The sequence below is a fragment of the Wasmannia auropunctata genome, unplaced genomic scaffold, assembly GCF_000956235.1.
Source record: "Wasmannia auropunctata unplaced genomic scaffold, wasmannia.A_1.0 LD336037.1, whole genome shotgun sequence".
NCBI classification, from domain to species: domain Eukaryota; kingdom Metazoa; phylum Arthropoda; class Insecta; order Hymenoptera; family Formicidae; genus Wasmannia; species Wasmannia auropunctata.
The window spans coordinates 1,690,660-1,712,187 of record NW_012026853.1 but is presented as its reverse complement, the minus strand read 5'-3'; the positions used below and the strand labels follow the sequence as shown (position 1 = coordinate 1,712,187).

The window sequence follows — 21,528 nt, the reverse complement described above, 5'->3', positions numbered from 1 at the left end:
TGTGTATAAGAGACAGGTCTAATTATTATAGCGAATAATTAGACACAGCATTTGACAATTATGTATGTAATATACAAAGGTGAACATGTACTTATGTAATATTTTATAAAAGACCAATGAATTTAATTAGACACAGCATCTGATAATTATAATGTATGTAACAAAAACTGATACCTGAAAGAAGAAAGTAAGACGAGAAATTGAAGTTATCGACTTAATGCCTTTTTTTAGATAGGATATGAGATATATGTAAGAGATATATAAAAGTAATGAGATATTTAATATATGATATTTGTATTTGTGCGTGCGTGCGTGCGTGCGTGCGTGCGTGCGTGTGTGTGTGTGTGTGTGTGTGTGTTATGTTTCAGGGATAGTGAATAAAGAGCGCGCGCAAAGCGCGCGCTTTGTTTTGTTCTAGTTTAACAAAATAGTACAGTTATTGTTTTATAATTAATTATAATCATGGAATTAATTCAAGATCTTTTGCATTCAGAATCATCGCGAGTCAATCGGCCGAAAGGCGACGGCAAAGAATCGAGTTTATCGTTGCTCGATAAAGCCTCGGAGTCGCGAGTCGCGACGGCCACCCCGCCACACGCGCCGCTCCGCTCCGCGTCGCGCTCGCGCGAACGCATCGACATGTCACCTGCCACATCCACCTCTCGTCGCCGAACTCGCATGCGACGCGCGGGTGACGTGTAGCGTGGTGTAGCGCGATGCCCGCGTAGAGTACGCCCGTGCCCGCTCGCGCAGCGCGATGGAGAACCACGAGGAGGACGAGCTGGAGGAACTCCGCTCCACGGTCTACACGTTCCCGCCGAACGTGCAGAACGTGATCGAGCAGGTTAAGTCCACCGCCAGTTCTTGCCTTCCTCACGTCGCCCGCTTTCAGGCCGCGTTTGCGGCCCGAAGCGCGAAGCAGCGGAGCTCTCTTCGATTTTTCCCTGCAACATTGACGTTCGCGATTCCTTCTGCATTTTTTTATTAATGTTGTTTAATAAAATATTCTCTCCAAAAACGTCCGTCTTTCCTTAAACGTCTTTCCAATTCCTTTGAACACACGTTTACACGCGCGACTTGTCATTGCTGGTTTTACGTATAATCATGTCTATAATTGTATACTTTTTTAATTTTTTCGTTGCTGCAAAACAAGCCTAACATCGTCTTTCTTGCTGTCAGGTGTTGAACATCACTGATCCGTTAGATCATCCCAATTTCAATGTGGTGGACCATATAAACTCGTTGTTTCCCACGGAACAGTCATTGTCAAATATCGACGAAGTGGTGAATAAAATAGAAAGGAAGATACATACCATTGATAAGGAGATACGGTCGGTCGTACGTGGACAGACAAACGTGGGCCAGGACGGTAGAGCGGCGTTGGAAGATGCGCAGAAGGTGATAAAGCAGTTGTTTGTCCATATAAAGGACATAAAGGACAAGGCGGAGCAGTCCGAGGAGGTGGTCAAGGAAATTACGAGGGACATCAAGCAGCTGGATTTTGCCAAGAAGAATCTTACCGCTTCGATAACGGCGCTAAACCACTTGCACATGCTTGTGGAAGGAGTGGACAACCTAAAGTAACTTTATAATTGCATAACTTTACAAAATGTTATTTAAACATTGTTCACAAAATTATAAATCTACCGTACGTTTCTTTCGTCATTTCAGAGTACTGACGCAAAAGAAACAATATGGAGAAATTATCTTACCGTTGCAAGCAGTGATGGAGGTGATGCAAAATTTTAATAGCTACATGGACATACCACAAGTGAAGCAGTTATCTGATCAGGTGGGGATGCAAGGTTCACCTTTAATAATTTATAGAAATGATTCTTTTAATGTGTTCCTTTAATTAATTTCCTTCGTTTAAACGAAAAAGGTACGCCAGATCCAGGATGAGTTGGCCCAGCAGATCACAGCAGATTTCAAACAGGCCTTTTCAGGCCAGAATCCAAAGCATTTCAATCAGTTGACCGAAGGATGTTTGGTATTATCAGTATTACAGCCTAAAGTGAAGTATGTATGTCTATATATTATATAGATATTTGCATATTGATCTTAGTGACGACAGAATTTTGATGGAGTCCCAAATATTTTTCTTCTTCAAAGGAAAGATCTGCTCGTCTGGTTTGTAAATATCCAGTTACAAGAGTACGCACATTTGTTCGATGAGAATCAGGATTTCGCCTGGTTGGACAAGATAGACCGGAGATACGCGTGGATCAAGAAACATCTGCTCGATTTCGAGTCGAAGTTCGGTACGATCTTTCCCCAAGACTGGGAAATTTCCGAGCGAATAGCCGTACAATTCTGCCATGTCACACGTGAAGACCTCACCAAGTTGATGAACAGGAGGCGTAATGAGATAGACGTTAAATTATTGCTTTACGCGATTCAGAGGACCAGTAATTTCGAGACGCTACTATCGAAGCGTTTTATCGGCAGCACTTTGGAGACTACCGATACTAAGCACGCGACAGTCAGTAATGAAGTCAGTAGAGAAGCGGAGAAGGGCCCGGGAAATCCTTTCGAGGAAGATGAGAAGGTATCGAAACTGTTTGTATTCGTATGCATTTGTATTTACTGCATCATTAAGAAGTACCTAAAAAATACATTCTTTTTATAATTATAGATTGAAAACGAAAAACCGAGGTCGTCTCCATTCGAAAAGCTAATAGGAAGATGTTTCGAGCCATACCTGTATATTTACATAGAGAGTCTGGATCGCAATTTGGCAGATCTGATGGACAAGTTCGTGTCCGATGCTAAAACACAACCGCCGGGTGCTAAGGAATTCGACGGCATCGAAGGCCCGAGCAGCGTGTTGAGCTCGTGTGCCGATTTGTTTGTATTTTACAAGAAGTGCATGCTGCAATGTACGCAACTCAGCACCGGCTTAATCATGCAGAGCCTTGCCGAGACTTTTCAAAAGTACCTACGGGAATACGCAGTTAAGATCTTGCAGAATAATTTACCCAAGTGAGTCTCTAAAAATCATGTCAATCAGTCAGAAGATTCATGTTACCTATATGCATCTTACATTCCATAACTTAACTGTTATAGAATCGGAAGTGCGGGAATTGGCACTAGCATGAGCAATATCACACGCGACCTCACGCGAGATCTTTCAACGTCGGGCTTCATACAGAATTTCCAAAGTTTTTTGAAGGAGGGAGAAACCGCCAGATTTAGCAAAGAGGAGCAATCTCGTATATGTTGGCAAGTACATTTGTTATTAATTTTTTATTTTCGTTCTACAAAGCAAGTAGTTGTTGAAATAATTATTGAAACTTTTTTTTTCAGTATTTTGACAACGGCAGACTATTGTTCAGAAACGACACAGCAATTAGGGGAGAAACTGCGCGAGAAGACAGATGAATGCTGTCGGGATAAAATAAATTTATCTCAAGAACAGGATATTTTCCATGGGTACACATCCCCTTTTCTCTGAGTTTTATATGTTTTTAAAAATTTTCTTGATTTATAAATTTCTGTCATTTGTTTCAGCGTGATTACTAATTGTATCCAGTTGCTAGTTCAAGATCTGGAAGCAGCGTGCGAATCCGCATTGACTGCAATGACTAAAGTAATTATAATGGCACATTAATTACATATAATTCAGATATATCACTCTGCAATATATAAATAAAATTAATTATTATATTGTGCTATTTTTAAATAATATAAAATTGATAATCAATAATTACATAGAAATGCAGTCAGACTCCTTTTATGTCTTAGGTGCAATGGAGTTCTATGGAAGTCGTGGGCGATCAGAGTAATTACGTTAATACGATAATAGCGCATCTTCGGCAAACAATACCAACCATTCGAGATAGACTATCTTCTTGTAGAAAATACTTCATACAGATTTGTTCAAATTTCGCCAGGTAAAACATCTGCCATATATTTGTAAACGTAAACGAGACATCTTGCGATTCTCTATATTCGGTGTGTTGTTTCAGCTCTTTCATAGCGAAATTAGTACAGCAATTATTTAAGTGCAAGCCATTAAGTACCGTCGGCGCAGAGCAGCTGTTGTTAGATGTCCACATGTTGAAGACGGCCTTGCTGGATCTTCCATCGACGGGTTATCAAGTACAGAGAAAAGCTCCAGTGTCATATACCAAAGTAATAATTTAATACTTTAGAAGGTAGACAGTGAATAAATTGGCCGTATACTTAATGTATGTTGTTTATCGTACAGGTTGTGGTCGAAGGTATGGCAAAAGCTGAAATGATATTGAAGATTGTAATGTCCCCAATTGAATCTCCCAGTGACTTCGTGAAACATTGCAACGTACGCTTGCCTCATTTGAAACTCACAGAATTTCAAAAAATTTTGGATATGAAGGTAATTTTTGCAATAAGTAAAATCACAATCTATTGCATTTTTTTTTAATCTCATGTAATCAATGTATATTTCAGGGATTGAAAAAGACGGATCAAACTGTATTGAGCGAGCAATTTAAGCAATCTGAAAACATGAACGCCACAAACGCTACGAAAAGTCATGTAGTACATAACAGCCCGGAACATGAAGCTGGAAGAATCAAAAGGCTAGAAAAACTCATCATGAAACGAATCTGAGGATATTAAAAAAAGTAATATTAATTGTATATAGTTTAATCTAGGAATTCACTCTCTTAACCTAAAAAAAAAAAAACTTTCTACAAAATAAAAGGAGAAATATGAGAATGTAGGGATATACTTAATCAAATAAATATAAATACCATATTTATTTTATCCTTTATTTTTTTATATAATCTGTAGATGATACGGGCAATGTTAACCTTGTTTTTGCGCAAGTTCCTTCGCCTTAGCTTTTTCTAATTTCGCTATTCTGGCCGCGGATTTGCTTCCCAATAAACCACCGCCCCAGTGACGCCTGATTTCATCATATCGATCATTGAAGTTTGTTTTGATGGCTTCGACAATCTTCGCGAAGTTGGCTCGATCGCCAGAATCCACCTGAAATAACAACAGTATATTTTAGTAAAAGTGAAATAAAAGTGGAGGAATTAGACTTTTGTAAATGCGAATCAGAAATCTTTTCAATATCACAATGTATCATTGGATTGGCTCCTTGGGTACTCATCATAAAATAATACAGTTGAATTAAGAATTGAACGCAAATTTACAAGCAATCGACAGACAAAAACTACAAGAAATGGACATAATTACGTACTTGAGTAAGAGCAACAGCTGAGCAGGTCTTACGTCTGACCAGACGTCCCAAACGTGCCTTGCCTTTCACAATGCAGTACGGCACGCCCATCTTGCGGCACAAGGCAGGAAGGAATAACACGATCTGCATCAATAAAGAGAGAACCAATTAGGTTGATACATATAATTTCTTGCAAATGTAACAATATTATAAAATGGCACTCAGGTGTCGTGTGTCATTCCAGGAAATACAAATAAAATGATTTATTTGTACTCTCAGCTGAAGAAATTCAGGCATCATTGTTAAATAGTATAAAGAACTTGCGCTATAATTAGCACTATAAATGGAACTATAAATCCACTGTGAATCAGGAATGTACATTCAACTAACCTCAATGGGATCGACATCGTGAGCTATAACAACTAGTTGAGCCTTCTTCTGCTCCACCAGCGTGGTCACCGAGTTGGTCCCGCTGCGAATGACGTTCGGTTTCTTCGTCGGCGTATCTTCCTTCTTCGCGACCTTCTGCTCAGCTCTCGCCTTCAACCTTGCCTTCTTCATGGCTGCTGATTCGGGACGGTACTTTTCCAACACCTTGAACAACTGTGTAGCTGCAACATAAAAACATTACTTATCGTATTACATTTTTTCCATGCACATTGAATTCAATAATTCTTAAGGGGTTACACCACCTTTGAGGTTTTAAAACAATACCTAAAGTTTGGGAGTTTTTTGTGGGTAAATGGATAACTTTATTTAAAATCTGCTTAGGGGACATTATTGTACATATATAAGAAGCTAAAAAAATATTTCTTTTATTTTTCTTATACCCAAAATGATGGCGCACTGGCCTACATTTGTGAAATCCCTTTTTTTCTATCGGTGTACAGGATTCCAAGTACACGGTTTGATCTTGAATAAAACACAAAGAATTTTCATTATCTAAATATTAAAGACTAGAGAAGTAGAAATTTTTCAAAATATCAACATGACAGCTATTTTACGAAAGACTTGTATTGACAAAAATACGCCCTTTTTCACAAAAATAGCTGCAATTTCGAGAAAAATCAACATTTTAAAAAACCCTTACATACTTCTACATATTCTTTAATATGTAGATAATAAAATCTTTGTGTTTTGTTCAAGATTAAACCGTGTGTCTGGAATCCTGTACCAATTTGGGAAAATAAAGGAATTCCACAAGTAGGCCAGTGCACTACCATTTTGGATATAAAAAAAAATAAAATATTTTTTTACTTCCTTATACATATACAATAAGGTTCTCCAAATATATTTTTAATAAAGTTATCTATTTACCCACACAAAAATCCCAAATTTAGATATCTTTTAACGCCTCGAATGTCGTGTAACCCCTTAATGTGTAAAATATACATTTCTCACCGGTTTGCTTATCCAATGTCTGCGTGAACTGGTTTATCGTCGGTGGCACTTTCAATCTTTTCTGCAACACGGACCTTTGACGCTGAATGCGAATGTACTTCGGCCATCTTACAAAGCGGCTGAGATCACGAGCCGGTTGAATGTCCTGGCCTGAATTTCAATAGAATTTCACAGTAACATGCGACTGTTCCATATAAATTAAGTATTCAACCAGAATTCAGAAAAATTTGACTTACCAATGCCGAAGTTGCGAGTTCGTTTCTCGAAGAGTGGATTAGTCACTTTCTTCGGCTCAACCTTCTTGACCGCCAACGGCGCGGCAGCTACCTTCTTCCCAACCTTCTTCTTGGGCTGAAATTGTAAAGGGAAATTAATGGAAATCAGAGATAATAAAATAATATTGGACTCCTGGCAAAGACAAATAATTTTCGCAAAAAATTGTCGATATAATCGAGTAATTCTAACAGAACATATGAACTAAATTATTGCCACGTTTATGCAAAAAAAAATTTTAAAGAAACACACTTTCAAGAATCAAATGATTTATCTCCTTTATCTCATAAAAATTATGCGATTATTGTTGAAATTCTCCAATCGTTCAAATTCTCGTCGTAGCGTCGAGATCTACGAAGTTACGTTGCATTATACAATTAGGTTATAAAATGTTGATATGATGTCACGTGAACGAATCGATCTGCTCGATCGTTGATGTGCACAGAAGTAGCATTTTTCTGCAGAAGTAGGTCCTCGCTTTCGGAGGATCGCAATTATCGCGTCGCACAATTATCGTGTCAATTGACTGCGGAACGGAAACACATTTTGCGGCTGCACGCCGAAGAAACATGTTCGAGGTTCGAACGCGGATATTTGTGACTGACGACGCCGCTCGACGAAAATATTGCTCGCGCGCGATAGTTTGACAATCTCACCTTCTTCTGAACCATCTTTTTGGCTAGAAATCCGACGGATTTCTGTTAATTTGGTCGAATACGAAACGCGGTACCTCGCCGAACACGACGCGAAGTACAGCCCCCGACTCCGTAAAGGAAGTCACGCACCGCGGCGCCACCGAAGGCCCGTGTTGACACCTAACTGCACCTAACGTCGAAACACGGCGGTAGTTTTAAATGCAATAACTTACAATTTAATTATATTTGAAGAATATATAAAACATGCAGCTCTAATATTTTCAACACTAATTATTAATAATCAACATTAACTAAATAATTGATATGAATTCATATTAAAAAAGACAGATTTTGAAAGATGCGGTTGCAAGTGAAAACGAATGCCAATATTGTGCAATTGTATAAATATTACACAATTATTTTATAAAATTATTATTATATATATAAATACTTGCTTATGGATAAAATTTATATTTGTTTAGAAAACTTACGAATAAGGTTTATATTTCTTAATTTACTTTGTCGTTTCATCGACACGCATATATTGTTTATCTCTCTCGCAGGTTAGGGTTAGAAGCGAAATTAAGGTTATTATAACCTCAATCTTTGCGGAGAATAAACCGGAGCAACCGGAGGTGATGTCTGGTCGTAAACTTGTCACCGTCAACGATATTTAGGAGAGTGATCGACAATCGTGATGGTGAAATATCTCATATTATAAAAAATTAGAAAGAGAGAAAAAAAAGTTGATTTGTATCTGAGAGATAGATATTGTTCCTATATTGCAGATCGAGACAAAGTTGATTGGTTAATTTAAATTAAAAAAAGGAATCAATCGAGATCATTGAGCGCAAAAAAAGATGACGCTAAAGATTCCGTTCCGCGGGGGAAGCTGGATGTTGCGCGACAAGCTGAACCCGCTGACAGGTCTGAGGTACAATCCGAATGGCGCGTGCAACGCCGCGCCGATGTCCACGTTGCCGCCCGACAGCCCGATGAACGTGTTCGACCGGGGCGTGAAGCTGCTGCAGCGCGAGCGCGCCGCCAGGGACGCCAATGTCCGGTTGTACGACTACGTCAAGGACGAGGTGGGCGACCGGCTGGCCGACCGGATATTCGACATCAAGCGAAAGTTCGGCAGGGCCCTCGACCTGGGATGCGGCCGCGGTCACGTGTCCAAGCGGATCCTCGGCGAGTCCGTGGAGGAGCTGGTGCTGGCCGACATGAGCCCGGGTTTCCTGCGGCAGGCCGAGACCACGGAGGGCGTGAGGGTCAAGCGGGTGGTCCTCGACGAGGAGAGTCCGTCCTTCGAGCCCGACAGCTTCGACATGGTGATCAGTTGCCTGAGTCTCCATTGGGTCAACGATCTTCCCGGATGTCTTAGACTTGTCAACAATTGCCTGAGGAAGGACGGGGTCTTTCTGGCGGCCGTGTTCGGCGGCGATACGCTTTACGAGCTGAGGTAAAGCTCTCGACAAGTCGAGAGAAATCTTCCGGACCGTCGCGTCTCCCATTTTGCGCGTTTATTTTATTTCTGGCATTCGTTCTGATAATACAGAAGTTCCTTGCAATTAGCTGAACTCGAGAGGCACGGTGGGATCTCGCCGCACATCTCGCCGTTCGCGGAGATCAGAGACATCGGGTCCCTGCTAACGAGAGCGAACTTCAGCATGCTGACTATCGACACCGACGAGATAGTCATCGGCTACCCGAGCATGTTCGAGCTCATGTGGGACCTGAAAGGTAGGTAATAAAAAAATCTTGACTGGGAATAGAAATTACACGAAGCAGGCGTATTATGTAACTTATACTCTCGTCTCTCCAGGAATGGCCGAGAGCAATGCAGCTAGGAATCGTAATTTGCATCTGCCGAGGGACACGCTGATCGCAGCGGCGTCCGTGTACAAGGAGCTCTATGGAAAGACGCGAGAGGACAACACCCCGTTCGTGCCCGCCACGTTTCAGGTGATATACATGCTGGGCTGGAAACCGGACGCCTCTCAACCGAAGCCTCTCGAGAGGGGGACCGGGCAGGTGTCGCTCAAGGACTTGTACAGGCTCGATCAGATAGTCAAGGACAGGAAGAAGATAAAATTGGACGACGACGACCAGTAGCCTGTGTTAAATAGCCTTTATTCGATCGCGCGTTGAATGTAAATACTCTGTACCGCGTGTAAAAACTTAACATTGTATAAATTCTTTCCCTCGAATAGGTTAGGCGTAAAAAATAACTTATTGAAACAATCGCATTTTGTTGTCATCCCACACATACCGCACCGATTCACGATTTCTTCTCCTCGTCCTTGTGAACTACGACGCCCTTTTCTATGAGCTCTGGAATCTCCACTGCCAGCCACGGTCCCAACTGAAAAAGGGAAATAACTCTGCGTTAGATTCTTTTGTGAAAATAGGGTTCTGTTTTGATATAAAAATTTATAATGCCAAGCCTTTTAATGCTTTCACTGTACATTTAATTATTAATTAATTGTAGGCAAAGTATTTAGACTTACACCAAGAGCCATTGCATGAGCGATGCCGAACTTTGGAACGTTGCGAGCCCACAATGGCTTGAAATGATCAGTCAGGCAGATCTTGCCGCCTCTATACATTTTTGCGGTTTTTCCATCTAATTCTGGTAAAGCAATTTCGGGTGCCGTTGTGGGATATGTGACAGGAATCTAACGTTGAGAAGAAAAAAAGCACTGTTAAAGTAACATTGTTAAACCTTTGTTCATTTTTAGATTTTAATTATTTTAATTTTTTAACATAATTGACTGAAAATATTATTTAAATAGATATTATTTATTAGAATATTATTTAAATGGAATTCTATATTGGATATAACATAAAATTTTCATTAATCTTTTTCTTATTTAAATAACAAAAATAAACTAAGAAAAAGATAATGTAAGAACAATGTCACTTACATCAAACTCCACTTCAAATTCGTACTTCAGGAAATTCTGAATGTACCAGCACTTGCCAAACCACCTGGTGCCTTCCTTGTTCGATTCCAATCGGAACCAGTCGTTGTCCGCCTCCTTATTATTTTTGACATACTACAACAAAATCGTATAATGAAATCTCATAATATGATTAAGTCTAACTGTCCCTATTGGTGTGCTTTTATATTTAAATAAGTTATAAAAATAAACTGGTACAAATAAATAGACAAAGTGTTTTTTTTATTAAGTTAAAGTATTAACTTTTATTTAAATAAGTTATAAAAATAAACTGGTACAAATAGAGTGTTTTTTTTATTAAGTTAAAGTATTAACTTTTATTTAAATAAGTTATAAAAATAAACTGGTACAAATAAATAGTGTTTTTTTTTTATTAAGTTAATACTTCATATTAAGTTAATACTTTAACTTAATAAAAAAAACACTTTGTCTATTTGTACCAGTTTATTTTTATAACTTATTTAAATATAAAAGCACACTAATAGGGACGTACAGGCACACTGATAGGGACAGTTACCCTATATATTAATAGTACATTAATAATTTTTAATCTGTTTATTATATTTCTGCAAAATATTCTTGCGATAAATGTTATGCTACTCAACAGTGTGCCGTCGCACAAATTAACTTCCAACATTTATAAACTGAGCACCGTTTTCCATATGGACCGTGACGTTTACAAGCTCGCAAGCAAAAGGGAGCTCCGTCAATTTTCTCACCCTGTATTTATATAAACTAATTGTAAGCAACAAAAACACTATTTTCCATATGGACGTGACGTTTATAAGCTCGCAAGCGAGAGAGAGAGAGAGAGCCCCGTCAGTTTTCTCACCCTGATAAGAGCCTGATATTCCTCCTTCAACCTCTGCACCCACAAATCTTTGTCTCTGGGACCGGACTTCGTCTGCAACAATGGAATGTTGCTCAAAGTCTTTTTCGTCGACTCGTCCATCTCGACGCGGGACGGGTCGGGAGCAACAATCCAATTCGCGTTGTCTTTGAGGTTACGGTGCCGCTTCCGCTTATCGTGCGATCAACGTTGCCAACCTAACGCCACGCAGCCACACGCGCTTCTTCGAGATTTGTATTTTGTGCAACGAACGACTGAAGGAAAAAAAAAAGGTGGACAACAATTAACGCGTATCTCTCCAAACAGCTAACGAATAAAAGATACAGTTCGTTCTCTCGTTTTCTTTTTACGATCCTGTTCTCGGGCTGTTTTTTTTTTCTAACGGTGCGCTCGTCTCTCTCTCTCTCTCTCGATCGATCGCATTCGTAATTTCGTAGAGACGGTTGAACAGTTGCATTCCTGCGGCTGCCGCTGAACAGGCGTGTGTGTCGCGCCCGGTTGTAGTCCACACTCCACCGCTTCATTTACTGCGAGTGCGGTAACGAGATAAGTACGTTGAGGACATCGTTGAGACGCACGCTCGCGAGAGCGGCGATGAGACGCTAAATCGACGTCCGTCAGTAGCGTGCTCGTGATAAGACCCGTGGATAGATACAGCGAACGCACGATGGCCGACTCGTCTTACGAGAAGGGGTTAACCGAGCTGTCGAAGATGAAGGTGAGCAGCGTCGACTCGTGTGTGCGGCGTACTTACGTGCAGCGGCGCGGCTCCGCCGTTCCTCGGCGATGCTCTCCGATCGTTCGATCTCCCCTCCCCCCCCCCTGGCATAGTCGCGCCCTTCCGATCACTTCGTCCCACTCAGCTCCGCTGATTGATTTCAACGCGTCGTTCTCGCGACTCTCCGAGACCGGTGGCCGAGCGCCGACTACGCTTGTAATACGTATGACATGTGCAATTATGTACTTGGATTTACAAGATTGGCTACGTCTGGTAGTAGTAGAAAAGGGTAACAGAGTGCACCGGCATGAACAATTGAAGACTTTCATTTATTAGTAAATATTACAATTCCATTTTGCACACATTTCGTTGTTTTTATCGCGAAATAATGTATTCTCGGTCTAAACGGAAGATCAGTTAAAATATGCTTGGCGACAAGCCGAACTGTGAGCCTAACTGCGTTCAAGCTTTTATTTCAATTGTAACATGTAAATTTCTCTTTTTCCTTTCTCGCAGATCGTGACTCCCACATAATCTTTTTCTCGTAGTCTCCAGAATCTTAACTAATTGTAACTTTTTAACGTTATAGATAAGAAGCAGTAAAATACGATTTTTTCATATTTTTTGAGCCTTGGAATTTCTTTTAATTTCCACGAAATTTCCTTGACACTGTTATATTTTTCAGGTGGCTGACCTAAGGGTTGAATTGAAGCAACGAGGACTGCCCACTACAGGGAATAAAAATGAATTGGTGGAAAGACTTCAGCTGGCAATCCATGGAGGTTCTCATTTTATTTTATTTCAGTTCTTTCTTTCTGATACAAATATCTTAGGCATATTTGTAAAAGAATGATTTACATCTTACAGATTCCGCATTGTCCTTGGACGAAACTACGGAAGAGATTTTAGATGAAGACGAAGTACTTGGCGTAAGTGTGCCATACAAGCATAGTAATAATGACGTTAATCCTTTTGTTTCGGCTGTCTCTGCTGCGAAACACGTTATACAATACAGCTGTACAAATCGTGCTCGTACTTCAAAAGACTGCGTTCCACTTAATGCAACGCTTTTGGAATCATTTTATCTTTGTTGTTTATTCAAATGTGAAACAAGGACAAATATTGCTTGTGAGCGTTGCGAACATTAAATGGAAGCAGCCAAAGTGACAATGCCTAAATTATATATAATTATTTAACCCGGCATCATTGCGATGTTAAAATGTTACACGGTCATTCATGTGGGTCATGATGATTCGAATATTTTTTGGTCTACTCTTGCAATATCACTACTCTTGCTATGGTTTTAGAAAATTAATAGGTTATATGGAATAGTAGTAGAATCTCTTAATATATTATTCTGATAAAATAAATTACTAAAATAACAAAGAGTATTAAATCAGATAATTAACATTTAAATGAGAAGCAAAAAAGGACAATGAGCCAGCATGATGTTGATGAAGAAAGAATAAATATATTAGTAATTGAAATTAAATACAATAAAAGATCCAAACGTTTCGATTTATATTAATAACTTTTGGGTCTTTTATTGTATTTATTTTCAATTACTAATATATTTGTTCTTTTAAACCGTTCTCAGTGGATTAGAAATGTCAGAATAAAAATTATAAATGTAAAAATTAATGCGTCAAAGTTTGAAAGACGGTCGCTCGTAATTAATTGTCAAAAACGTGCAATACAAATAAAAAATTCTTTTCTCCTTGGTCAATATTTTTTCGAGGTCGCATTTTTAACTGACAAGTTTTTCTCTTGCTTGCTAACACAAGTCTCAATACAAAATGTAATACATTTATGACTCTTGTCACCTTACTGCCACTGACAGAATGACAGTTATATTTACAATTTCACTTCTTAAAATTGTAAATGACTTGATGACATTTTTTTACTATGGATTGTGTGCGACCTCGAAAAAATATATCATACACTGAGAATGGTTTAATATAAATCGAAATATTAAGATCTTTTATTGTATCTTATTTAATTTTAATTATCAATATATTTATTCTTTTTGTATCAACATTGTGCCTGACTCATTGCCCTTTTTTGCTTCTCATATAAATCACTAAATGTATATAAAAGGCACTTTTATTTATTATAAGTTACAAGTATGTAACAGGATATAAATATTTAAAAACGTTTCGAGTCATTTTGATCCTCAATGACATCGGGTCATATATTATTATGCTTTATGATAAGAAGAGTATCAAGGATAGAATGAATAAATCTTTTCAAGTGCCGATGTCTGTAAGATGTGCACATTGCAACATACCATATTACTTATCAAAATGTGAGATAATAAGCGCCGAGCGTTGAGCGACTATGGTCGCTTTAATAGTACACTGAGATCAGCTTTGTGACAGGCGGCTATAGTTGTCCAAACAGGCTAATAATAATGTTAATGTATTAAACAGTAGAATATACCTGAATATTACATATATTAATTCTGTTAACATAATTATTTCTGTTATAAATACGTAAAAATTTTGGATTAATTGCAGGATGAAGAAATAGAAGAATTGTCGAGTAAGCCAGACTCACAGGAGATCCCTGAGAAGCGAAAATTGAGTTCCATAGAGAGCAATAATACCAATGCGAAAAAGATAGTACTGAATCGCAAATCCGTGTTGGAAGAAATAAAAAATGACCAAGTAGAAAAGAAAGAAAACAAAGGAGCCAAAGTGACCGAAAACGCGCCGCCAGAGAAAAAGATTATCAAATTGTCCGAGCTAAGCACAAAAGAGGTAGCTAAAAATATATTATTCTTATCCGTTAAATCATCGAATAATAAAATTCATATACTTCTGAACAATGCAACGCGTGCTTGCTATATTATATCATTTATTAATACATGATTGTATTAATTTTTCGACAGAGATTGGAGATGAGAGCTAAGAAATTTGGAGTGCCATTATCCGAGTCGGCAAAGAAGGAGGCTAGATTAGCTCGTTTTAACGTCAATAATCAAAATAATAAATCGGCTGCATCCATAAAGACGCCCGTGGTAAGAGATTTGTAGTTTGCTTTTACGATTTTATGTTATAGAGACGAAATGACAATTCACAGAATTTTTATAACAATTTTCAATAAATTTTTCGTTTAGCCTACTTCATACGAAGTGCTGAAGAAACGTGCAGAAAGATTCGGTAGCTCAGTGTCCACCTTAATGGAGAAGGTAAGCAAAAATAGTTACCTTTGCAAAAAATATGTGTACGTTTTTGAAGACTTGCACATCTTTTTTTTTCGTCACTGATTTTAAATCTCTTGTTTCTTTTAGGCTGAATTGGCTGAACGATTGGAGAAAAGAAAGGCCAGATTCGGTGACGTGAAGCCCGAAAGCAAAGCAACAAAGAATAAAATTAAGATAATTAAATGATACTCGGTGTTATATACTAAAGCGACGATCTAGATTACATCTTAATTTAAGTTTTCTTATTTTCAATAAAGCTACTATGTATATATACGTATATATATGTATATATATATACAGGAAGAGAATAATGTCTTATTGATAATATACTTTTTATCTCACTACTTCAGTATTAAAGCATCCATACTTTTTTTTTCGTTCATTTTTCTGTTATATTTGCTTTATCACATTCGAACTTCTTGTAAAAAAAAAAAGATGAGAGAAGAATCTTAGAAAATGTAAATGGATGTATTACACTAATAAATTCACATATGCAACAGTATTTTGGTCGTAATTAGTTATCGGTACGAAAAATGAAACCTGACATTTCATCATTTTAGGATGGGATTGTGTAAAAAAAATGTGCATGTGCTATAATATGCGTATGTGATAAAAAACTAAATTATGAGATATAGAACTCTATTTAATTGCATTGAATACATCCTATTTTAATACATTAATGGATATTTATTCGAATAAATACATCATTGTTAATAATAAGAGAAAAAATGGTGTTCTTGCAAAAAAATATAATCTAGAAATACAATATTTTTTCAAAGTTTTACCAGTCGATAAATCGAACGATCTATTCGAAAGAACTAGATTCTAGCAGGGTGTTTCCTTTTAACGATTTGGTAATACTAACATTACTAGCGGTAATGTTTAGTATGATACACTGTGATACCAGTGTCCGAACACCGAACAGCGAACTCCGAAGGAGAGACATCATACTTTTTTGTACCGGCATGTGTTTTTCTAACAATTGTCAGTATTGTCATCACTCAAAATATTTATCTGGCGTTTTTCTCTCACGATAGAACGGAATTGAACGGCATTTTCGAAGATCGCGAAGAGGCGTATGCATGTCGATCATGCATGTTCTGCAGGTGTCAATATACATTGCATTTTACCTGTGTGCGTTCTTCTTGACTGCCAATTGTGAGGAATCCGATACAGTCGATGATGTCACACCGTGAGTATTTTGACATGTTAGAGGACATTTTTCCGGCCGAAATAAATTCATTGAAATCTATGTACTTGTAGCATAATTTCTTCCTAAGCTATGTGCAAGTATTTTTTCCCTGCCTTTAAGTAAACAATCCCTTGCATACAATTACAAAATTGTACGCAAAGTATAATTTTTCTTATGTAATTCACATAATACATCTTAATTGTATATTTGTATAAAGAACATATATTGTCCTTTCATTTGAAATGTTTTAGATTCTCTGTACATAAAGGTATTTTTTTTATTTCAGACCCGCTCCTGAGCTCAGAAATATAAACTCGTTCTTCTATATGTCTGCGAAAGAAGACTCATTTAGGTATAAGTTATTCTATACAAAATATAAAATGTTGAGATTGACGAACTATTTTGACTCTCTTAAATTTTAGTCCCGCAGAGACAGGGAAGAACGAGCAATCGCTTTCCATAGCACAGCCATGCAATTGTAAAGATGAACGAAATACTCAGGAAGCAATCTTCTACAAACGTTTGAATGCCATCCTACTATCGAATCTTGCGATGCAGGTGAGTTGCGATATGTAATTGAAAGGAGTAAAGCCTAAAACTTGAAAATTTAATTGACTGTTAAAATCAATATAAAAATGCTTATTTATATGAAATGCAAAACAAATTTTGCTTGCAGAGAAATGATGACAGATTAGTTGGAACGCTTAACATAGAAATGTCTTCCTCACAATTGGAGTATCTGCAGAACTTTGTAAACGGCCAGGGTTCTATAAGAGAAGTCGACAGAATTCTCGATAGTGCTATAAAACGGCCTGAATACTCGGCATGTCACTACATGGCCGAGGCGTCTCATTACTTCAATATATTTGCGAGCAAAACATCAGAGTATTGGATGTATTATGTATCACTTGTGAAAGAACACGTAAGAATATAATTTAATAGTATTTATAACATTTAAGATACACTTCTACATTTTGAATTTATATAGTAATGTAGACCTAATTAATTTTCTAATCTAATTAAATTGTGTGTTACAGTGGGACATAACTATAATCTCTTTTACACTCGTAGTTAGTTTTATGATTTTGAGAAGACAAGGATGTTCTCGAGGTTTAGTTATCTTTCTCATGATTGATGTTATATTTGTAATTAGTTTTTTCATAACTTGGTGGCGACTCATACAGGTAAATAATTTAATTTACATATTATTTTTCATAAAAAATATATTTAAAGATACATACATCTGTATATTGATTATATTTAAAAACTTTACAGTAAAATGTATTGAGGGGAGATTCATATATACTTGTATTTTGACTAAAATAATTACTACACATGTAAAAGATAATTTTTTATTTTAAAAATTATTTTATTTTGCAGGAAGCAGAGATTAAATTAACGGCGGCACAAGCACAATTTGCAGAAATGCCAATTGCCTGCCAGCCGCACAAAATGAGTCTTCGGGACAAGATAGTCACATGGTTTTTTCGTGAGTAGCGTATTTATAATATGAGATGCATTCGAGACATTAAAGTATTGTTTGTAAGTGAAAAATCTGTTAACAGCTACAAACGATTGTGAAAAATATTACGAATCGATCATGACGGATCCTAGGCTGCAAGTGACACCAGCACTTGCATTGACTCATTTTCTCAGTACTGTCATATTTCAACCTTTATCATACTTTGGACTTGTTATATCTGAATTTATAGACAATGCCACCGGTAAGTAAATTGCTTCAATGTTAATAATGTACAGAGATTCAAGTATTATTGAATTATTAACTATGTCACGCATTGTTTCACAGGTAAATTGAACTTTTTGTACAAGTTTCCTATTGTACTCGCCCTCTTCTTAAGTTTCTGTATATGTATAATATTGATACCGTTTTCCTGGATTGGCGGATCTATTAACTTTGGTATTGGGCCATTCTTCAAATTTGGAATGAAAGGCAGACAAAGTTCGCCAAAGAAAGAAGACCGCATTGAACGGGTTTATGAGGTATTAGCTACATTTATACATATATATATTTATTAATCTTAAAATTATTTTTTGGTATATTTATGACTTAAATTATTGATTAAAATTATTAATTTGTTTATGCGTTACAAGTCTGAAATTAATTGGGCGCGCAGTTAAAAAATGACAAATATGAAATTAGAATTTATACATAGAAATATTATTAGCTAAGAATGCCAAGATCCTTTGTCAAAGGCGCTCTCAAATTGAATTGTGTTTATCATTTACGTAGTCTATTTCAAAATTTTATTAATTATTTATTAATTTGTTTTTGTGATTGTTAAAAGATTATTGTTCTAAATTAGTTGTAATTAATTGCAAATAAGAAAATTTCAAATATTTTATTAATAAAAAATTTCTGTAGTATTATAAATATATCTATTTAAATGTAGATACATACCTTTTTTTTTATTTTAGGAAACTTCACCTAAAAGGTTGAAAGATTCGGGAAAACTGAAACAAATTACATTGGGGCAAGATAATGGTAAATAACATTATATATATATATACATATTTTTAAATAGATTTTTGTAAATACTAAAATGATTATTACTGCATATTAGATCTTGCTGGAGGCGACGCTAGTACCGACGCGCATCATTCAAGAGAAAGACGTAAAAAGTGCAAGTGTGAAAATAAAAATGGAAATAAAGATGCGGAATGTATGCAGAAAGAGAAGGATCAAAATTGTTAATGTTCTTACACTGCTACATATGTAGTACTCTTATTGTTTTTACCAGATTTATTTTACATTACTAATTAAGCTCTTTAGCTTAGTAATTATTAATTTTTATACTATTAATAATAAGCGCATATCGGTATTGTATATTTGAAATTATAAGCTCACTTTATTTGTCTTATGATTATGAAAAAGTGTTGATGGCTATAAATCGATCTGAAAATAAGTATATTTAGTGTCGGTTTAATATATTGAAAATATTGAAAAAATTTTATTGTATCATAAAATATACTTTTTCATATATTTTCACATAATTAATTTATTTTAGTATCTTGCTTGTAGGAATTGTACTACCGTTCTCAATGCGCGAATGCGCTGCGAATTACTGGTGTAAGAGCACTTTGTATTTTTATAAATTATTACTACTTGCTGTGATAAATCTTATATACTTAATCATAAGATAATGTATACCGATTAGCGCGATACACGCAGCTATTATTTTGTAAAGCTTGTTCAAAGTACCTTATTAAACGATACATTGAATACTTAACACGACGTTTCATTACCATCGTCCATTGTATATTTAATTGCTTGAGTATTAATAAATTGCGAATGGCATTCGCGCAAATTGCACGGGGATGAATAAACGGCAAATGCGGCGGAAATGAAAACATTCTGTTGTTCGAACGGCAGCCCGGCGGCTGCGCTTTATGTCAACTCAGCTTAATGATCGGTGAGCAAGCAAGGATTTGTCAAATTTGCTAAATGTAACGTCTGCGTTTCTCGCGTAATTTCGCCCATCCTCTGTGTACTCGCGGACCGACGGTCCAGCCATAATTGGACGAAAATGAAGTACCTCATCGAAGTACGACGCTTAAGAGATAAACTGTTGCAAAAATCGGACAAGAAGTTGTAAAATTTTTTTGATTTCTGTATTTGGATCAAAATTGGCGGATTTTATTCAATCTTTTTTTTTTATGTATAATTGCACGTTCATTTTTCGATTTTATTTTTAAAATAACACAATCGAAATCCGTCCATTTTATCATGTCGCAGAAGAATACAAGATGTGGATACATAACTCGGTTCCCGTTATATAAGCGCGATATCCTTTTCATCAATATTACATTATTCTCATTTCATTTGTCTTGTTTTACGCGGGGCGTAATTAAATATCAGTGGCTGGTATGCATAAACCGTATAATGGACATCGTACCGTTAAAAGGTTTTAATATATGAAATGCACGTACGTGTTCTTGAGTTGGGAAAAAAAATTATATCTTTCCGATGTTTGCAACGATTTATTTTTCCCGGTCGTCACACGATGAAATCATCCTCATCGAATTAAGATAATATTAGACCGTAGTAAATTTAACGACGGATAACGTTAATTACCGTCGAGATATCCGCAAAGAATACACTAATTAGCGTCGAAGATCGTGTACACGAGCGGTTTCTTTCGCGCCAGCGAAAAACGCAGTCGAAAAACTTTGAAAAATAGGAAGAGCGTCTTCCGTTTTTTTCCACCCTCTCTTTCCAACGTCGTCCAGGCAATTTTTCACGATATCGACCCTCCTTTTTACCGAAGCAAACATTTTGCGTTCCGAATTTGGGGCGTTAAAAGGTTTTGCATTATTGCAAATGTGTATATATATGTACTTTTATAGTCATCGGATTTCAATCCGTTAATGAGTCGTGAGTGAGGTATTGCATTTCCACCGTGGAAGCGTGCATTTACCGAAAGTGGGAATGCATTGCGGGCTTTTCATTACGCAAGATTTATTGCAAAATGTCACGTCCCCCTCTGTTCGTTTTCTCCACATACGTACATCTGTGCTAGACAAAATTGAATATTCGTAGCGAAGTAAATTAATATATATGTATACACTTATAAACTATAGGATATAATTAAACATACAAGGTAAAAATAAATACATAACATAAGAACGTGATTAAAAACCTATAAAGATAAAGAAGTGCTATAATTCTTAAAATTTTTGCTTTACTTTTTTTTGTTAGATAAATACATATTGTATGTTTATTAGGGTGGACCTTATTTATACTTGGTGAAAAATTGTTTCCAAATTTTTTTCACGACGTCCCCTAAAGTTGTTCCATTTGGTGAAAAAAAAATGGTGTAAAAGTTGAGTTCAATCGGATAACGGAAAGACGTGGCACAATTCTATTAAAGTTGAAACAAATATTTTTCTTATAAAAAATTGAGAAATTCGATGAATTCCGAATAAAGATTAAATGATTTTCTTAATAAATGTTAACTATGATAGTATGTTTCTTAATAAATATAGTATATTTAAATCGTATTTAAACAAAATATATCGTATTTTTATATTTATAAGCAAGCAGGAAAATAAAGATATCAATATATTGTTTGTATCTATATATTTTACAAGATCGGAAGAGCA

General features: G+C 36.6%; 6 protein-coding genes across 8 annotated transcripts; 4 read left to right on the top strand and 2 right to left on the bottom strand.

Moving 5' to 3' along the window:
- The first annotated feature begins 606 nt into the window (after positions 1–606).
- Positions 607–4,701, top strand: LOC105452166 (vacuolar protein sorting-associated protein 53 homolog). Its single transcript, XM_011693055.1, has 13 exons — positions 607–844; positions 1,180–1,580; positions 1,672–1,792; positions 1,883–2,019; positions 2,113–2,548; positions 2,636–2,982; positions 3,067–3,222; positions 3,307–3,432; positions 3,511–3,589; positions 3,745–3,893; positions 3,969–4,134; positions 4,211–4,357; positions 4,432–4,701. The coding sequence occupies exons 1-13, from the start codon at positions 758–760 to the stop codon at positions 4,591–4,593; spliced, it is 2,514 nt and encodes an 837-aa protein (XP_011691357.1). The 5' UTR covers positions 607–757; the 3' UTR covers positions 4,594–4,701.
- Positions 4,702–4,729: 28 nt separating this feature from the next.
- LOC105452165 (60S ribosomal protein L7a) lies at positions 4,730–7,648 on the bottom strand. The gene is made up of 6 exons (XM_011693054.1): positions 7,501–7,648; positions 6,808–6,922; positions 6,572–6,721; positions 5,561–5,781; positions 5,192–5,314; positions 4,730–4,974 (listed from the first exon to the last, which is right to left on the bottom strand). The coding sequence occupies exons 1-6, from the start codon at positions 7,513–7,515 to the stop codon at positions 4,792–4,794; spliced, it is 807 nt and encodes a 268-aa protein (XP_011691356.1). The 5' UTR covers positions 7,516–7,648; the 3' UTR covers positions 4,730–4,791.
- A 196-nt stretch (positions 7,649–7,844) lies between these two features.
- LOC105452162 (NADH dehydrogenase [ubiquinone] 1 alpha subcomplex assembly factor 5) lies at positions 7,845–9,720 on the top strand. Its single transcript, XM_011693051.1, has 5 exons — positions 7,845–7,878; positions 8,043–8,179; positions 8,268–8,941; positions 9,038–9,222; positions 9,305–9,720. Exons 3-5 carry the CDS (start codon positions 8,340–8,342, stop codon positions 9,592–9,594), a joined length of 1,077 nt encoding a protein of 358 aa, XP_011691353.1. The 5' UTR covers positions 7,845–7,878; positions 8,043–8,179; positions 8,268–8,339; the 3' UTR covers positions 9,595–9,720.
- Positions 9,592–11,484, bottom strand: LOC105452163 (ubiquitin-fold modifier-conjugating enzyme 1). 2 transcript variants are annotated; one of them, XM_011693052.1, is made up of 4 exons: positions 11,275–11,484; positions 10,407–10,538; positions 9,990–10,157; positions 9,592–9,844 (listed from the first exon to the last, which is right to left on the bottom strand). In XM_011693052.1, the coding sequence occupies exons 1-4, from the start codon at positions 11,392–11,394 to the stop codon at positions 9,761–9,763; spliced, it is 504 nt and encodes a 167-aa protein (XP_011691354.1). In that variant the 5' UTR covers positions 11,395–11,484; the 3' UTR covers positions 9,592–9,760. The 2 variants fall into 2 exon arrangements, with proteins under 2 accessions (XP_011691354.1, XP_011691355.1); XM_011693053.1 differs by lacking the exon at positions 11,275–11,484 and adding an exon at positions 10,960–11,088.
- A 316-nt stretch (positions 11,485–11,800) lies between these two features.
- LOC105452161 (SAP domain-containing ribonucleoprotein) lies at positions 11,801–15,717 on the top strand. The gene is made up of 7 exons (XM_011693050.1): positions 11,801–12,010; positions 12,696–12,792; positions 12,878–12,939; positions 14,527–14,769; positions 14,901–15,029; positions 15,129–15,200; positions 15,303–15,717. The coding sequence occupies exons 1-7, from the start codon at positions 11,960–11,962 to the stop codon at positions 15,399–15,401; spliced, it is 753 nt and encodes a 250-aa protein (XP_011691352.1). The 5' UTR covers positions 11,801–11,959; the 3' UTR covers positions 15,402–15,717.
- Positions 15,718–16,093: 376 nt separating this feature from the next.
- LOC105452160 lies at positions 16,094–19,655 on the top strand. Of its 2 annotated transcripts, XM_011693049.1 has the most exons (11): positions 16,094–16,178; positions 16,253–16,407; positions 16,694–16,759; positions 16,830–16,965; positions 17,084–17,329; positions 17,445–17,591; positions 17,788–17,896; positions 17,973–18,131; positions 18,215–18,408; positions 18,844–18,910; positions 18,990–19,655. In XM_011693049.1, exons 2-11 carry the CDS (start codon positions 16,298–16,300, stop codon positions 19,118–19,120), a joined length of 1,365 nt encoding a protein of 454 aa, XP_011691351.1. In that variant the 5' UTR covers positions 16,094–16,178; positions 16,253–16,297; the 3' UTR covers positions 19,121–19,655. The 2 variants fall into 2 exon arrangements, with proteins under 2 accessions (XP_011691351.1, XP_011691350.1); XM_011693048.1 differs by having other exon boundaries at positions 16,101–16,407.
- Positions 19,656–21,528: the final 1,873 nt, after the last annotated feature.

Coding starts and splice junctions, on each gene's coding strand:
- LOC105452166 (XM_011693055.1), top strand. CDS start 758: ATGGAGAACCACGAGGAGGACGAGCTGGAGGAACTCCGCTCCACGGTC. Junction 2,983..3,066: donor TTGCAGAATAATTTACCCAA/GTGAGTCTCTAA, acceptor TAACTGTTATAG/AATCGGAAGTGCGGGAATTG. Junction 4,135..4,210: donor CTCCAGTGTCATATACCAAA/GTAATAATTTAA, acceptor TTTATCGTACAG/GTTGTGGTCGAAGGTATGGC.
- LOC105452165 (XM_011693054.1), bottom strand. Junction 5,315..5,560: donor ACGATGTCGATCCCATTGAG/GTTAGTTGAATG, acceptor TTATTGATGCAG/ATCGTGTTATTCCTTCCTGC. Junction 4,975..5,191: donor CAGCTGTTGCTCTTACTCAA/GTACGTAATTAT, acceptor TTGTTATTTCAG/GTGGATTCTGGCGATCGAGC.
- LOC105452162 (XM_011693051.1), top strand. CDS start 8,340: ATGACGCTAAAGATTCCGTTCCGCGGGGGAAGCTGGATGTTGCGCGAC. Junction 8,942..9,037: donor GATACGCTTTACGAGCTGAG/GTAAAGCTCTCG, acceptor CTGATAATACAG/AAGTTCCTTGCAATTAGCTG. Junction 9,223..9,304: donor GCTCATGTGGGACCTGAAAG/GTAGGTAATAAA, acceptor TCGTCTCTCCAG/GAATGGCCGAGAGCAATGCA.
- LOC105452163 (XM_011693052.1), bottom strand. CDS start 11,394: ATGGACGAGTCGACGAAAAAGACTTTGAGCAACATTCCATTGTTGCAG. Junction 10,539..11,274: donor AATATCAGGCTCTTATCAGG/GTGAGAAAACTG, acceptor ATTTTGTTGTAG/TATGTCAAAAATAATAAGGA. Junction 10,158..10,406: donor AATTTGAAGTGGAGTTTGAT/GTAAGTGACATT, acceptor TCTCAACGTTAG/ATTCCTGTCACATATCCCAC.
- LOC105452161 (XM_011693050.1), top strand. CDS start 11,960: ATGGCCGACTCGTCTTACGAGAAGGGGTTAACCGAGCTGTCGAAGATG. Junction 12,793..12,877: donor TCAGCTGGCAATCCATGGAG/GTTCTCATTTTA, acceptor TACATCTTACAG/ATTCCGCATTGTCCTTGGAC. Junction 15,030..15,128: donor CATCCATAAAGACGCCCGTG/GTAAGAGATTTG, acceptor TTTTTCGTTTAG/CCTACTTCATACGAAGTGCT.
- LOC105452160 (XM_011693049.1), top strand. CDS start 16,298: ATGTCGATCATGCATGTTCTGCAGGTGTCAATATACATTGCATTTTAC. Junction 17,330..17,444: donor TATCACTTGTGAAAGAACAC/GTAAGAATATAA, acceptor TGTGTGTTACAG/TGGGACATAACTATAATCTC. Junction 17,897..17,972: donor GATAGTCACATGGTTTTTTC/GTGAGTAGCGTA, acceptor ATCTGTTAACAG/CTACAAACGATTGTGAAAAA.